The sequence below is a fragment of the Syzygium oleosum genome, unplaced genomic scaffold (assembly GCF_021117445.2).
Source record: "Syzygium oleosum isolate NSW1041296 unplaced genomic scaffold, Sole_v2.1 Sole_v2.52, whole genome shotgun sequence".
NCBI classification, from domain to species: domain Eukaryota; kingdom Viridiplantae; phylum Streptophyta; class Magnoliopsida; order Myrtales; family Myrtaceae; genus Syzygium; species Syzygium oleosum.
Window position 1 is genome coordinate 1387339 of NW_026607536.1, and position 15178 is coordinate 1402516.

Genomic DNA, 15178 nt, shown 5'->3' on the forward strand with positions numbered 1-15178 from the left:
TCTAGAACCTTCCACACGATCCCCGTTGCTCGGCTTGTCGGGCTCGCGAATAAAAAGAGGGCCACTCGTTCTTCCTCCTCCTCTTCCTCCGCTAAAACCCTAAACCCTAAAGGAGAACCACCAGCTCCGCCCCACGAAGCTCCCCCCCCCCATCCCCTCCATTTCCGCCGTCTTCTGGCTCACGGGATGGCCGCCGCGGCTCTTCTCCGCTCCGCCCTGCGCCGTCGCGACGTCGCTTCCGCTTCTTTCTCCGCCTACAGATCCGTACGTCTCTTGCTCTTCTTCTCGGCTGTTCTTCCCTTTTCGTGACTTCGATTTCCTGATTTCGTGTGGCGGCTTGTCGAGTTTGAGATGGGGAAGGCCTTTTGCATTTCTGCTCGTTTTCTTTCAGTGTTGACGTAGGATTCCTCATTTCGAGGCTTTCTCGAAATAGGTTATCGTTTCTTCGTTTGCTATTTCTCGTTTTTCCGTCGTTGCTGCGTTTGAAGCTGTGGTTTTTAATCGGTCAAGTCAGCTTGAGCGTTCTGGCGATGGTTCTTTGATCTTGCTGTAGTTTTATGTCTCCGTGTCAGCTCGTTTCTTTACTTTCTGTTTTCCTGATGGAGATGCATGGGGATTTTCGTGGGATGATCTTCGCTAGTGGCGTTTGAATCTGTGAATTTGGTAACAATTTGACTAGAAGATGATTGTATCAGGCTCATGATTGCATTCGTAAATCCGTATGCGCCTGCATACCAGCACACAGATGATATTAAGGGAGCTTTCGGTGAATATTTGTGATTCATGAGAGTTGGATTAAGCATTTCATTTCTCGTGATTCCTTATATCCTCTCCGTTTTTTTTTTGGACTGGAGGAACTCAAGTTCCTTTTTTTGTTTAAAGTTATTGTTTTTGTTTTTTTGTCGGTTGGTCAAATGGTTTGTCTCGAGTCGGTCTGAGCAGACGATTAGTTTGTAATATCCTCATCTGAGATTAATTAGAAATCTTTGAATGGTACATGTTTCCAATTATCACAATCCTTGATGCAGTTAGCTATAGTAATCTTATTGGGCTAGAATCCGGACAATTCTGTCATTATTAAAAACATTCCACTGTGCATGGGATTGTGATGCCAAGATTTGTAGTCCAGTGATCTTCCATGCAAGTCATGAACAGAAAATGAGTGGAATATGCGTTTGTTCCTTGTAGCCAGCTCTTTCTACCTAGTGTCTTGGGTGGTCCTAATCCGGCACGGTGAAGCTTATATGCACATGACATGATGATTCTTCAACAATTATTTTGATAATCACTCACGGCATCTCTTTTGCCAGCTGACTGGCCATGCCAAATCATCGTGGACCGGCTGCAATACGGGTCAGAATTGGGCAAGTTTCTGCAGAGCATTCAGGTACAGATACATTGCTGTTTCAAATTTAAGCTGCGAAGCAAGTAAGAATTCAACTCATCCTGTATTACGCCCATTGTACAGTTCAAAGCCGGCAGGGAGCGATGTCATTGGTATTGACTTGGGTACAACCAACTCATGTGTTGCAGTCATGGAGGGAAAGGTAAGAGCCAGAAGTACTGAGTGTGAGAAGTAGTTTGCTGTTTAAAAATTATGATCTGTCTTCGATGCTGGATATTTTTCCAATGTTCAGATTATTAAAATTGTTTCGCTCTCCTACAGAATCCCAAGGTGATTGAAAATGCTGAAGGTGCGAGGACCACACCATCGGTAGTTGCTTTCAACCAGAAAGGAGAGTTGCTCGTAGGAACTCCGGCCAAACGTCAAGCTGTCACCAATCCAGCAAACACTGTTTTCGGTACCAAAAGGTTGATTGGAAGGCGTTTTGATGATGCCCAGACCCAGAAAGAAATGAAGATGGTTCCCTTCAAGATTGTGAAGGCTCCCAATGGAGATGCATGGGTTGAAGCAAATGGACAACAGTATTCCCCAAGTCAGATTGGTGCTTTTGTTCTAACAAAGATGAAAGAAACAGCTGAGGCTTACTTGGGGAAGACAGTGGCGAAAGCTGTGATTACGGTTCCAGCGTACTTCAATGATGCCCAGAGACAGGCAACCAAAGATGCTGGCAGAATTGCAGGTCTTGACGTGCAGAGAATCATTAACGAGCCAACTGCAGCTGCACTTTCTTATGGAATGAACAACAAGGAGGGGCTTATAGCTGTTTTCGATCTTGGGGGTGGAACCTTTGATGTTTCCATTTTGGAGATATCCAATGGAGTTTTTGAGGTATGTGGGGGTTTTGACATGGTTTATACTTCATTTGCCTCTATAAGCCAGGGGATTGTGGTGAAACGTTAATGCTTTTTTGTAGGTGAAAGCTACAAATGGTGACACATTCTTGGGTGGAGAAGATTTTGACAATGCATTGCTGGACTTCTTGGTTAGCGAGTTCAAGAGAACTGAAGGAATAGATCTTGCCAAGGATAGACTTGCCTTGCAGAGGCTCCGGGAGGCTGCCGAGAAAGCTAAAATTGAGCTTTCATCGACTTCGCAGACTGAAATCAACTTGCCGTTTATCACAGCTGATGCTTCTGGTGCTAAGCATTTGAATATTACTCTCACTAGATCAAAGTTTGAGAGTTTGGTGAGCCACCTGATTGAAAGAACTAAGAACCCATGTAAGAATTGTTTGAAGGATGCTGGCATATCCACCAAAGAGGTCGATGAAGTTCTTCTGGTTGGTGGAATGACCCGTGTTCCCAAAGTACAGGAGATTGTTTCTGAAATTTTTGGAAAGAGCCCAAGCAAAGGAGTCAATCCTGATGAAGCTGTTGCATTAGGGGCAGCAATCCAAGGCGGTATCCTTCGCGGTGATGTTAAAGAGTTGCTTCTTCTAGATGTTACTCCTTTGTCGCTTGGTATTGAGACATTGGGTGGTATTTTCACGAGGCTCATAAACCGGAATACAACTATTCCCACCAAAAAGAGTCAGGTGAGATTTCAAAGAGTCAAAGGTTATATGCATATAGTCCAAAGTGCCTTGAGTTGCAATATTCTCTCTTTTGGGCAGTTTGAGAAACGGATTGCTCGGTGTTTGGTTTTTCCTATTGAGGGCTCTGATTCGCCTTTTCTATTCTTGTAACAAATGTGGATTGAAGTTTTGTCGTTCTGTTCTCGCAGGTGTTCTCCACGGCAGCAGACAATCAGACGCAAGTCGGTATCAAGGTTCTTCAAGGTGAACGTGAAATGGCAACAGACAACAAGCTTCTCGGGGAATTTGAGCTCATGGGCATTCCACCTGCTCCTAGAGGCATGCCTCAGATTGAAGTCACATTTGATATTGATGCCAACGGTATCGTGACTGTTTCTGCCAAAGACAAAACCACTGGGAAAGAGCAACAGATCACCATCCGTTCATCGGGTGGCCTGTCAGAGGATGAGATTGAGAAGATGGTTAGGGAAGCAGAGTTGCATGCTCAGCGTGATCAGGAGAGAAAAGCTCTGATAGACATCAGGAACAGCGCGGATACTACCATCTACAGCATAGAGAAGAGCTTGGGTGAGTATAGGGAGAAAATCCCTGCCGAAGTTGCAAAGGAGATTGAGGATGCCGTTGCAGATTTGAGGAAAGCCATGGAAGGTGATAACGTTGACGAAATCAAGTCGAAGCTCGATGCTGCCAACAAGGCCGTCTCTAAGATTGGACAGCACATGACCGGTGGCGATTCAGATGGTGGATCAGCAGCCGGAGGTCCTCAGGGTGGTGAGCAGGCTCCCGAGGCCGAATACGAGGAGGTCAAGAAGTGAAATCTCTTTTAAAACTTAATTTCCTTCTCTTTTTGAGGAAGTGATTTTCTATTGAGGGTATTGTATCTAAATGTTGGAGGAAAGCTTAGGAAATTTTGGACTGGTGACATTAGAAATAACTACCACCACATCCGCACTTTATTGTTCTGCAGAAAGTGAATGTCATTCAATTCTTATTCCCTGTTGTATTTGCTTATGTGCTATATTGTCTCGGGAAACTCTTTTATGCGTGTATAGAGGAGAGGATTTTGGTGGTTGAGCCCTTTACATGTTCAAGCTATTGAGCAAACTTTCAATGTCTCGGCTTCATGGTCGATCTATTTGGTTCTGAGGCTAGTGGGGTTAAAGATGAATTTCTGTCTGTCACTGGCTGTTCAATTCTATCATTTGCATGGATTGTGAGGGTTCTTGAAATAGCTAGATAGTACCTATTTCTGCAGCAGTTTGTTCTGGCCATCTGGGCAAGTGCCCTTCTATACTGTAAAGGATAACTGGTTCTGTTGAGGTTGGTTGCATCTTGTGTATGTATTGCCTAGGATTGGAGTTCTTTCTATCTAGGAAGGTAAATTTTCCTGAGGAAGTTACCCTTAAAATCAAAGTAGCCTAATTGTTGGAGGAATTCACGGAATAGACCGCTCCTCCCTCTCTCCTCCACTCGCAGCCGATGGAGAGCCCAAGCGAAGATTGAGAGAGGGACGAGAGCTGGGGGCTTGCGACTAGCTGACTGTGCGCGTGGCGGATTGTGCCTGTGGACGTGGGGTTTGGTGGCTCAGCATGGCTGCGTTGTCCAACAGAGGTTGTGGTTCAGGTCGTGCATGGCGGAAGTCGCAAGTCCGGTGGCGTTCCATCTTCGACAGGATGGGGGAAGGGGCAATGGGAAGATGGGAAAATAGAGGAGAGAGTAGAGAGAACAAGATGAGGACAATTGAATCGGGCTCACTATTTGGTCAGCGGCACATCGGCTCGGGTGTCCAAATTTGCCTAAATCGAGAGCCTCAATCCTCTTTCCTTTTTAAAATGGAATGGGTGGTTTGGCCTTTTCTTGCGTGATTGGGTTGGTATTCTCCACGATTAATCCGGTTAATCACGACTCTTGGCAAAAGGGGGCTCAAAAGGGTAAACATTGGTCATAGTAACTTTGTGCAGATTACTCTGTGTAGATTATCCTATGCAGAGGACCGGTATAGATTTAGGTTAGTATCACATATATATATCAATTCGCACTAATTCAAATCTACTCATAAGTTTCTTCTAATTCATCACGAGCTTCTTTCAAGTTAAGCGTCGTGAAGTTTCAATCTAATTTAATTTGAAGGTTTCTTATATGATGCGATCTCAAAGTGTCCAGCTCCAATTCAATTTACACATTGAAAAACATGAATACTCCTGTATACCGGCAAAATACGGACGTGGAAGCTTATAATCCATCCCAGATAAGTCTCATCAAGCGGTCGAGAAGACATCATCATCTCTTTAATATCCATACAAACGTGTCAAATCCTGGTCTGGCCTAGAACTCTAGGACGGACGGGGACGGCTCCGAATAACGGGCCGCCTCCTCAGAAACTAAGCCCGGCCCACCACCGGCCCGATCCAGAATTCATGGGTCGGTATCGGACCCGGAATTCGTTTCGGACCCAAGCGATCCACCAGCATGCCCCGCCCCACTCCAAGAATTCGCAGCCTCTTCAAAATTCAATGCCCCCCACACCTAAAACCCTAAATCGAACTCCCAAGAACCCTCAAGAAAACTCCACACTCAAACACCAAGCTCAAAGGAAGCTTCGCTTCTTCTCGCGCAGGTTATCATCAATCTCCGATGGGGACCAAGCGGAGCTCGAGCGGTGCGGAGGAAGTAGCAGCGATCGATCCGGCGGAGGAAGCCAATGGCGACGCCGCCGCCGCCGAACCGTCGAAGAAGAAGAAGAAGCTGCTCAAGGAGAACGGCGGTTCGCCTCCCTCTGCGGCCGCATTGCCGAGTTCGGTGAAGCCGATGGAGAGGAGGAAGAAGAGGAAGGCGCTCGACAAGGAGCGGCACCGCGCTTCTCTGGATGACCGAGAGCCGAAGCCGAAGGAAGCGGCCGCGGAGGAGAGAGCGGATGGAGAACGCGGCAATCCGCTGCCCGAGTTTCACATTAACGTGTTTGGGGATTTGGCGTCGGCGGACGCTTCGGTTAGGGAGGCGGCGGTGGAGACGCTGGTGACGGAGCTGGGGGCGGTTCAGAAGGCGTACGATGGGCTCGAGGAGAAGGAGCTGGTTGATATTGGAGCGAAGTTGGAAGCTGAGAAGGATGATGGATTGAAGGATTGCGCGCCTTCCGTGAAGTATGCCGTGCGGAGGCTCATTCGCGGAGTTTCTTCGTCGAGAGAGGTTGGAGCTGATGGCTTTTCCGAACTTTTATCGCGTAGTTGCTCGTCATATCTATCCGCAAAATGCCTTTTCTTTGCATCTTAACTTTTCTGTCTGGTTGAGTAGGTATGCTTTGTAAGAAATTAGTATTCTTGAGTGACTCCTCGAAATCTATGAATGAAGTTCTCAGTCATCTTATGTTTCCAAAGCGACGCAGGGCATGTTCAAATCTTGATTCTAGGTGGATGCCCTGTTACTTTTGGTGACTCTTTTTTCAATAGTAGAACTTAAAAGACATACGTTTAGCTGTGTAGCTCCATTTCTTACTGTCATTGCTTTCAGACAGTGAATGATTTGATGTGTTCGCTTTATACTTTTTTTTTTCTATCGCAGATCCTACAGTAAGATAGGAATTTGCACTCTCTTATTTAGGCTCCATATTGCTTATAGCCGTTTCTCTTGAATCCATACAAGTCTGGCAGTCAATTGATGTAATTAATCTGAAGACATACTTCTTTTGGGGCACAATAAACAAATATCTTTTTCCACACTTATTCTTTGTCAGTTCAATGTTTTGATGACTATAATACTGATTATTATCCCTTACATGATTTCGGTTTGTTAATGCAGTGTGCAAGACAGGGTTTCTCCTTGGGTTTGACTCTGTTAGCCAGTACTGTTCCTACCATTCGGGTGGAATCCTTATTGAAACTTTCTGTCGACTTATTAGAAGTTTCTTCGTCGATGAAGGGTCAGGTAGCACTTTTTCCTTTTTATTAACTGTTCTTTCTCTTTGATGGATTTAATGTTCCTTTCATTAAAACGTCATATCCTTCCTTCACGCTGCAGGAAGTGAGGGATTGCCTTTTGGGCCGTTTATTTGCTTATGGTGCCCTAGCTCGCTCTGGGAGACTAGTCAAGGAGTGGCTTTCTGACAAACGTACTCCATACATCAGAGAATTCACTGGTCTTCTTATTTCCCTTTCAGCCAAGAAGAGGTATTTGCAAGAACCATCTGTCAGTGTTCTTCTGGACTTGGTCGAAAAGGTACTTCAAGCTAATGAGTTACTCGAGATTCTTATAGGTTATAGATTGTTTGGAACCATTTCTTCTTACACTATTGATGAATTGTTGTCAATCAAAACATCACTGTGTAAAGCAAACTGATGTTAATCAGCGCCTTCTAAAAATCGCATATCCATTGTTGGTGATGAATGTCTCCACTGGCATGCCTATGTGCTTGTTTCTCCCTGGCATTCTCAAATCTTTTAGATTACTGATGTCTTCTTGGTCATGTGTACTAGGCTACTAACTACTTTGGAACTGTAGTCACTCTACATAACATGATGTTAAGTTTGGCATCTTGGGTTTGGCAGGTCACAAGTGGATAAAATAATTAGAGAGCCGAATAAAGTTCTTTCGCTGTTGATTGTTTCCATTATCTTGTTGAATATGATAATATGATAAAAAGTAGATAGCTGGGAAATGCTTTTTTTTTTGGGGAAAATCAGGCCTTGGTTTTTGGCCTGTTTTCGATTTCACTTGTTACTTTGCTAACAGACCTTGTCCCATCCCGCCCCTTCCTAATCACTGGGCATTTGCCAAAGCTCTCTATGCATTTATTTTTTCCATGCATTGAATTAAGGCCCCTGAGACTATGCAGCTTCAGGGGTTATTAGTATGTTTTCTTGCTTGGGGTTTTTGTTTCAATCTGTTCCTTTAGTGGGAGTGGACAAGAAACTGCGTGTGCTGGATGGAGGGTTTTGTTCAGTCAAGGAGTGAGAACAGGGTGTCACACATGGGTCATGTATTTCTTATTGATTTTGGATTAATTTCCTCGACGTAGAAATGGAATGCGTTGCTTGTAGCCTCACCTATTTCCTCTCACGTTTTAATTGCCTAACTGTTGTCGTACAGTTACCTTCTGAGGCCGTGATCAGTCATGTTGTTAGAGCTTTAGGCATTCAAGAATGGTTTGCTGGGGCTGCTGAAAGTGGAAATCCTGATGCATTGCTTCTAGCGCTGAAAATCCGTGACAGAATTTCTGGTGATAACCCAGTATACGGAAAACTTCTGCCAAATCCATTCAGTGCCAGCAAATTTTTTACTTCAGAACATTTGTCTTATCTAAGTAATTGCTTCAAGGTAATTTTCAGATGTATAATTTGTCCTTAGAAAATATACAGGAATAACACAAATCATCATTATTGATCCTCTAGATTCTTTCTGTGCTCAATCTTGCAGGAATCTACATTTTGCCAACCTCGTGTTCATAGTGTGTGGCCTGTGCTGGTGAAACTTCTTTTGCCTGACCCGGTTTTGCAGGATGAAGATGCGGCAGCTTTCTCAGGCTCTTTAAAGAAGCAGAAAAAGGGCCGCAAGACTGGTCCTTCTGATGAAGACACTGCAAAGGACCTGCAGTGCTTTATTGAAGTTGTGATCGAAGGATCCCTTCTGTTGTCATCACATGATCGTAAACACTTGGCATTTGATGTCCTCCTCCTTCTCTTCCCAAGGATGCCGGCATCTTTTATCCCTCTTGTTTTGTCAGACAAGATTGTCCAGGGTTTGGTGGATATACTTTCAACAAGAGACTCCTGGCTGTACAAGGTTGCACAGCATTTCCTTAAGGAACTCTCTGACTGGGTTAGGTATGACGATGTCCGGAGAGTTGCCGTTATTGTGGCTCTGCAGAAGCATAGCAATGGGAAATTTGATATAATTACTCAGACGAAGACAGTCAAAAATCTTTTGGCTGAGTTCCAAACCGAATCTGGTTGCATGCTGTTTATTCAGAGCTTAACAAATATGTTTGTGGATGATGGTCCTGCTTCCGAGGAACCCTCAGATCAGAGTCAAACAACTGATGACAACTCAGAGATTGGATCAAATGAGGATAAAGATTCTATTTCTGCTGTTGGAAACACAGATTCCTTGAAGATTTGGATCGTTGATTCTGTCCCTGGTATATTGAAGTACTTGAAACTGGATTCCGAAGCGAAGTTTCGGGTGCAGATAGAAATTCTGAAGTTTTTAGCTGTTCAAGGCCTTTTTACTGCATCTCTTGGCTCTGAAGTGACATCTTTTGAGTTGCAAGAGAAGTTCAGATGGCCAAAAGCAGCTACTTCAACTGCTCTCTGCAGAATGTGTATTGAGCAGCTTCAGTTGTTACTGGCATCTGCCCAAAAAGGGGATGGCTCACGAGCTTCAGTGAATGCTGTTGAGCAAGGTGATCTAGGCTCTTACTTTGTTCGGTTCCTTTGCACCCTACGTAACATTCCTTCTGTTTCACTCTTCCGGACTTTGAGTGATGATGATGAGAAGGCATTCAAAAAGTTGCAGGCAATGGAAACTAGGCTTTCTAGAGAGGTACTGAACTTCTCTTGAATAAATTTGATTTTAACATTGTTCGAAAGATGCTGTAGTCAGACTTAGAGTTTCACCATATCTCCTATCAAGTCCTCACATTCTCTATGAGAGATCCTTCATCGATTTGATATCAAATTAGCTGTTTATTATGTAGTTAAATTCAATTATATCCTTTGTTGGTTCGTCCCATTTGTACTCATATTGCAGATCCATTGAATGCTTTGGTCTTGGCAGGAAAGGAGCAGCGAACCAAGCCCTGTTGTACATAAATTGCATGCATTGAGGTACTTGCTTATCCAGCTACTTCTTCAAGTGCTTCTTCGGCCTGAAGAATTTGCGGAAGCTGCTTCGGAACTTGTTATATGCTGTAAGAAGGCCTTTTCTAGTCCTGATCTGCTTGAATCATCTGGAGAAGATGAGCCGAGTGGTGGTGATGGAGCACCTGAGTTACTGGATGTGCTCGTTGATACACTGCTATCTTTGCTACCTCAATCATCAGCGCCAATGAGGGTTGCAATAGAGCAGGTGGGTGATCTATTCATAGATTTTTGTTGGTCAATTTTCTTATCCTGTTTCTTGGTTTTCCCTTTTAAGTCCCTAGAGTCGGGGGTACGACTTACTTTATGGATACCAGCTGTTCATTATTTGTTCTTTTGTATGCTTCTATGATGTTATACATTACCCTGGGAAGGTGTCACGAATATCTCATCAAATCATCCTGTTACTTTTCCCACGGAAATCTAAAAATAATTCTTAGCTTTTCCTTCAGTTGCAATTTGCAAATTGAGCTTCTTCTTCTTCTTCTTCTTTTTTAACATGGGCACCTTGAGCTTTTTAAAAAGACCTTCGCTTGTGTTTTCTGCCGGGGTCAAACCAGGAGAACAGACTCGTGTGATTCTGTGTGTGCTCCTCTAATTAAATGATACCTAGGGGATTGCCAAAACTGGTAGGGGTTAATTGAGAAACCTCAGATATCCATCTGTGTATTGGAATGTGCTGCAGGGTAAGAGAAAGTTGAGGAAGGACTTTTTATTTTTTTCCTCTGATTTAGTTTTTGAAATCTCTATCAGATTGGAAAGGATTTGAAGTGTGCACAGTTGTTGCCAGAAAAGCATTCATGTTGCTAGTTAATGATAGTTGTCAACGATACTACAACATATAAGTTCTCGGTTCTTATTTGCTCTCAATATTATTTTTAGGTTTTCAAACATTTCTGCTCTGATGTCACCGATGATGGGTTACGGCGGATGCTACGGGTCATAAAGAAAGATATAAAGCCAGCCAGACATCGGAACGCAGAGAGTGAGGATGATGATGATGAAGACGATGAGGATGAAGACTTCCTTGGGATTGAGGAAGATGAGGAAGTTGATGAAGCCGAGACGGGTGAAACGGCTGAGACTGATGACTCCGAGACAGTGATTGGAGATTTGGAAAGTGGTAGAGAAATTCCGGAAGATTCCGAGGAGTCTGATGGAGGAATGGATGACGATGCAATGTTCCGCATGGATACTTATCTTGCTCAGATTTTCAAGGAGAGAAAAAGTCACGGTGGGGGTGAAACAGCTCATTCCCAACTTGTTCTCTTCAAACTGCGTGTTCTCTCCTTGCTGGAGATGTACCTTCATGAAAATGCAGGTAATGTACACGAACAAGCAAGACAGATATCAGAATATGTATTGTTAATGTTGTTTCTGCAGGAGAGCAAGGTTTCGTTTCTATTTTTTCATGGTAGATTTAAGGATACTGCTATCCTCTATAGGTTTGAAAATAATTTAGTTAGTCCTCTAGACATGCTCAAAGAGCTTTTGGCAGCCTTTTGCTATCAGCATTTTCAGCATGTGCTTTAGATGGAAACAGGAGTTTTCTCAAGGTTCAAGAGATGAATCCTGAGGCAGTGAGTTTCATCGTTATTTAATAGATGCATGTGTACATGAGAAAAAATAGCTGCAGTCATTTGAAAAAGAAAAATGAATCAGTCATAACGTTTTCCTTAATGCTGTTATTTATAGTAGGGACGTCACTTACCCGAACTTGTTGAGGTGAAATGTTAGAAAAGTTGACAAGAAGATTGGACTTTATGTCGATATCAAATGACATCATTCCCTTTAACGAGTGCGTTCAATATCTTACGTAACTATTGATTGTCTGGACTGCGCAGGTAAACCTCAAGTTCTGTTGGTGTACTCAAATCTGGCTCAAGCATTTGTCAATCTTCATAATGTGGAAGGTAGTGACCAGCTTGGCCAACGTATATGGGGAATTTTGCAAAAGAAAATTTTCAAAGCCAAGGATCATCCGAAAGGTGAAGCGATACAGCTTTCTTCTCTCGAGTCTTTGTTGGAAAGGAACTTGAAATTGGCTTCAAAACCTTTTAAGAGAAAATCTGTTGGTAACCCATCCAAGAAGCCGTCTGCCTCGAGGAATCGACACAAAATGATTACTTCCCTTGCACAGAATTCAACGTATTGGATATTGAAAATAATAGATGGAAGAAACTTTCAAGAATCTGAGCTGCAGAAGGTCCTGGATATTTTCCGTGGTGTTATGGTCGGTTTCTTTGATAGCAAAAAGTCACAGATAAAATCTCAATTTCTGATAGAAATATTCAGAAGGAGGCCATGGATAGGGCAACATCTTCTTGGCTTCCTTCTTGAGAAGTGTAGCTCTGCAAAATCAGATTTTCGGCGAGTTGAGGCACTCGATCTTATACACGAGATCTTGCGGTCATTGGTACCTCCTAATCCAGATGAACAACAGCAGGAGAGGTCAAAGAAATTGGTGAAAAAACATCTGAAGAAGCTTGGTCACTTGATAGGGGAGATGGTAAAGAACATGCCGAAGAAACAGTCGAGGCGTGCTGAAGTTCGCAAGTTTTGTAGCAGGGTCTTTCAAATCATGTCGACCCTTAACCTAACAAAGCCTTTTCTAAAGGATCTAGCCCCTGAGGCTCAAGCTGCCTGTGAATCTCAACTTGGTGAGTTGTTCACCAATTTCAGAAAGAGCGGTGACTGAAGGCATTTGCAGGTATTTATACAGTCAGTTCATAGCAGATACTTGGAGAAAGAATTTGTTGCTCGCCAGGCCCGCACTTGATGCTAATATAGCACACCTGAGTTTCGGCTGTTTGATCACTACGGGCACCAATTTTTGGCAGGGACACTCTTATATTCTCATGCCTCGTAGCCTGCTATGATGGTCGTATATCCTCGAGCCTCATCGCTCCCAAGAGAGTATTCGAAAAGTCATAGCAGCATCTTACCGCAGTCCCTAGTGGTGGTTGGTTTTGTAGTTAAGTTTAGAAATCCATTTCTGTGCATTAAATTTTGTCATGTCCTATCAAGGTTGGAACTTTTGGTTGCCAAATTTTGTACGAGGTCGTCTGCTCGACCTTCATTTTGTTGTTCTCCAACTGATTAATTGAAATACGTTACCATGAGATTATAAAATCATATGCTCATTTGTATTCGATGCATCTCCAGGTTCGCTTCTTCTTTAGTATTGTAATTTGAATGCCCCTTTTTCCGAGCCATTGGAACGCACGCGGCATTCCAACTTTCAGTCTTTATACTTCCATGATGACAGTCGAAGTCTTGCTGTTGGGGTTTTGGTCATCTAAGAATCTGCAGGACGTGCATAATGGACGTAGTAGCAGAGTTTTCTCCTCGTCTTCCTTTTGTTATTGCTGGAAAAGTTACATTTTTATCACCGGTTCGACTTATTTTGCTCATAAATAATGGTGGATTTCGACACGATGAAAGGGTAATTTTGCGTATAGAAAAGAAAATTAACAAACTACTTTGATTTAACTTGTTTTATTTTCTACTTATAGATGCGACCGGATAATGATACTACCCAAAATCACACGAGTTTGTTTGGGAACTCAGCTTTTGTTGGCAAAGAAGAAAAGCACACAGTGACTTCTTACAAAGGAGGATATTTTACAAAGAGGTCTAGACAAAGGGAAGGAAATAAAACTGAAGGGCCTTCCACCAAGGAAAGGACTTTGTGGTTCACCGCTTATGTGCTTGTTTGCTGCTACATGAAGAGGAAGGGGTCCAAATGCCAGCAGCATGTATCCAGCAGGCAACAACAACATAATGCTGCAAGGCTATATTCCCCAACGCACACAAAAACTCACAAAAGAGGGAATCGCCATATGCATAGATAGATATAAACGCCAAATACTGCTGGACGATAGGTAAATAAAGGAATATATAGACAACTTCAAGAAAATCGCATGGCCGATTTTTAGTTTACCATGCGTCTGGGAACCCGGTATTGGTCCTTGGCGGTGGATAAGCCCCATAAACATACGGAGGCAGCGCCATCACCGGCGGTCCATCATACACTCCTGCGACACCAACCATGATGTATGATGAATACGCATTGACGATGGCTAATAATATTCAAGACTAATCTCTAGAGTGGTGAGAAAACAGTACGAAAGCACAAAACTAGCACGTAGGTGATAAAGACTTGAGGGGACCTGAAGCAGGATATGGATAAGCGTATTTGATGTCACCCATCCTCGCCAGCGTTGGTGTAAGTAGGTCTCTCCAAACGTGAAAACAGCCCGTTCTAATATATGCTGAACTCGACCAGAAGCTTGAAGAGTATGTCAGGACAGGAGGAGGGATCCAGAGTGATCCTCAATACTGCCGATTCGTCATTATTTGTTGGTTTCAGGATTATTACCGCCTTTCGTGATCCCACCGATCGTGCCACTACTAGCATATACAAATGGGAAAGGGCCAAACTGGCCCAAACAGTCGATTTCATTGAATGCCCGCTTCCTTACGCAGCGGGCTCGGGAAGACGAAAGGCTGAGAAAGGAGCCCATCAACAACTTTATCGGCTCCAGATAGTGACAAAGTCTAGAACCAAGAAAGGGGAAAGCAAAAGCAGCTTTCCTTGACCCAGACGAGAGCAAGGCTTTCTTTATCATTCTTTGTCGACTGATTGCGCCAACTGCTTGTAGCAGTGCCCTGGTCGACAAGTAAAAAGATATCTTCCATCTTGGAATCACTCAGCCCGACGTATTCAGATATAAAATATCTTGTGGGAATCTACTTATGTATTCTACTTTATTCTTGCTTTTGGAAGATATTTGGTCGATCAATGTTTGATCAAATTACTTCGAATGAATGTTCGACAGGCAAACTTTTTCTGCAATATTTATGTATGATCGTGACGAGCGTAATCAATCCAAGCGAACTAACTCCCCACAAGATGGCGCCACGCTGCCTGCGAGACCTGCGAGCATAACAGTGACAACTGATGAAGCTCACTAATTAATTTGATAGCGCAACGCCCTAAGGAAAATGACTTCCATCCCTCATGCCATCATCTTTCTTTTTCCTTCTTTTGTTTTTTGTTTTTCTGTTTTTGGATGAAGGTGGTGGTGGGATCCAATGAAGGTGATAAGAGCGCAAGCCATTGAAAAAGATGGGAACATTTGTAGATGGGGAATATCTGAGCTGCAAAAAACATGGTGCTGAAGCCTTCCCTTTTCATGGGGTTGAATCTCCCTTTTGGTGAATGCAGCTGCTAACCAATCCCCCGCGCACTCGTCCCCCGCAGACAGCATCGAGTGCCAACAAAACACAGGGGGTAAAAGATAACGTAAGTTCATCTGTCCTCTCTGTTTGTTTGGAGCGCGAGGGTATGAAAAAGATTTGATCAGGAAGGTAGGATAAACACGG

At 43.5% G+C, this 15178-nt stretch overlaps 2 protein-coding genes and 1 long non-coding RNA gene across 3 annotated transcripts; 2 read left to right on the forward strand and 1 right to left on the reverse strand.

The window, feature by feature from the left end:
• Positions 1–75: 75 nt before the first annotated feature.
• LOC115679675 (heat shock 70 kDa protein, mitochondrial) lies at positions 76–3942 on the forward strand. Its single transcript, XM_030603331.2, has 6 exons — positions 76–264; positions 1311–1387; positions 1469–1547; positions 1667–2233; positions 2319–2939; positions 3128–3942. Exons 1-6 carry the CDS (start codon positions 187–189, stop codon positions 3752–3754), a joined length of 2049 nt encoding a protein of 682 aa, XP_030459191.2. The 5' UTR covers positions 76–186; the 3' UTR covers positions 3755–3942.
• A 1507-nt stretch (positions 3943–5449) lies between these two features.
• Positions 5450–12948, forward strand: LOC115679650 (uncharacterized). Its single transcript, XM_030603293.2, has 8 exons — positions 5450–6125; positions 6735–6860; positions 6954–7151; positions 8022–8249; positions 8349–9473; positions 9708–9998; positions 10673–11111; positions 11635–12948. The coding sequence occupies exons 1-8, from the start codon at positions 5574–5576 to the stop codon at positions 12486–12488; spliced, it is 3813 nt and encodes a 1270-aa protein (XP_030459153.2). The 5' UTR covers positions 5450–5573; the 3' UTR covers positions 12489–12948.
• Positions 12949–13269: 321 nt separating this feature from the next.
• Positions 13270–14259, reverse strand: LOC115679651 (uncharacterized). Its single transcript, XR_008815559.1, has 2 exons — positions 13963–14259; positions 13270–13827 (listed from the first exon to the last, which is right to left on the reverse strand). It is a non-coding gene; the product is annotated as an uncharacterized LOC115679651 (long non-coding RNA).
• Between the last annotated feature and the right edge of the window lie 919 nt (positions 14260–15178).

Coding starts and splice junctions, on each gene's coding strand:
- LOC115679675 (XM_030603331.2), top strand. CDS start 187: ATGGCCGCCGCGGCTCTTCTCCGCTCCGCCCTGCGCCGTCGCGACGTC. Junction 2,234..2,318: donor TATCCAATGGAGTTTTTGAG/GTATGTGGGGGT, acceptor GCTTTTTTGTAG/GTGAAAGCTACAAATGGTGA. Junction 2,940..3,127: donor TTCCCACCAAAAAGAGTCAG/GTGAGATTTCAA, acceptor CTGTTCTCGCAG/GTGTTCTCCACGGCAGCAGA.
- LOC115679650 (XM_030603293.2), top strand. CDS start 5,574: ATGGGGACCAAGCGGAGCTCGAGCGGTGCGGAGGAAGTAGCAGCGATC. Junction 7,152..8,021: donor TTCTGGACTTGGTCGAAAAG/GTACTTCAAGCT, acceptor GTTGTCGTACAG/TTACCTTCTGAGGCCGTGAT. Junction 11,112..11,634: donor GTACCTTCATGAAAATGCAG/GTAATGTACACG, acceptor TGGACTGCGCAG/GTAAACCTCAAGTTCTGTTG.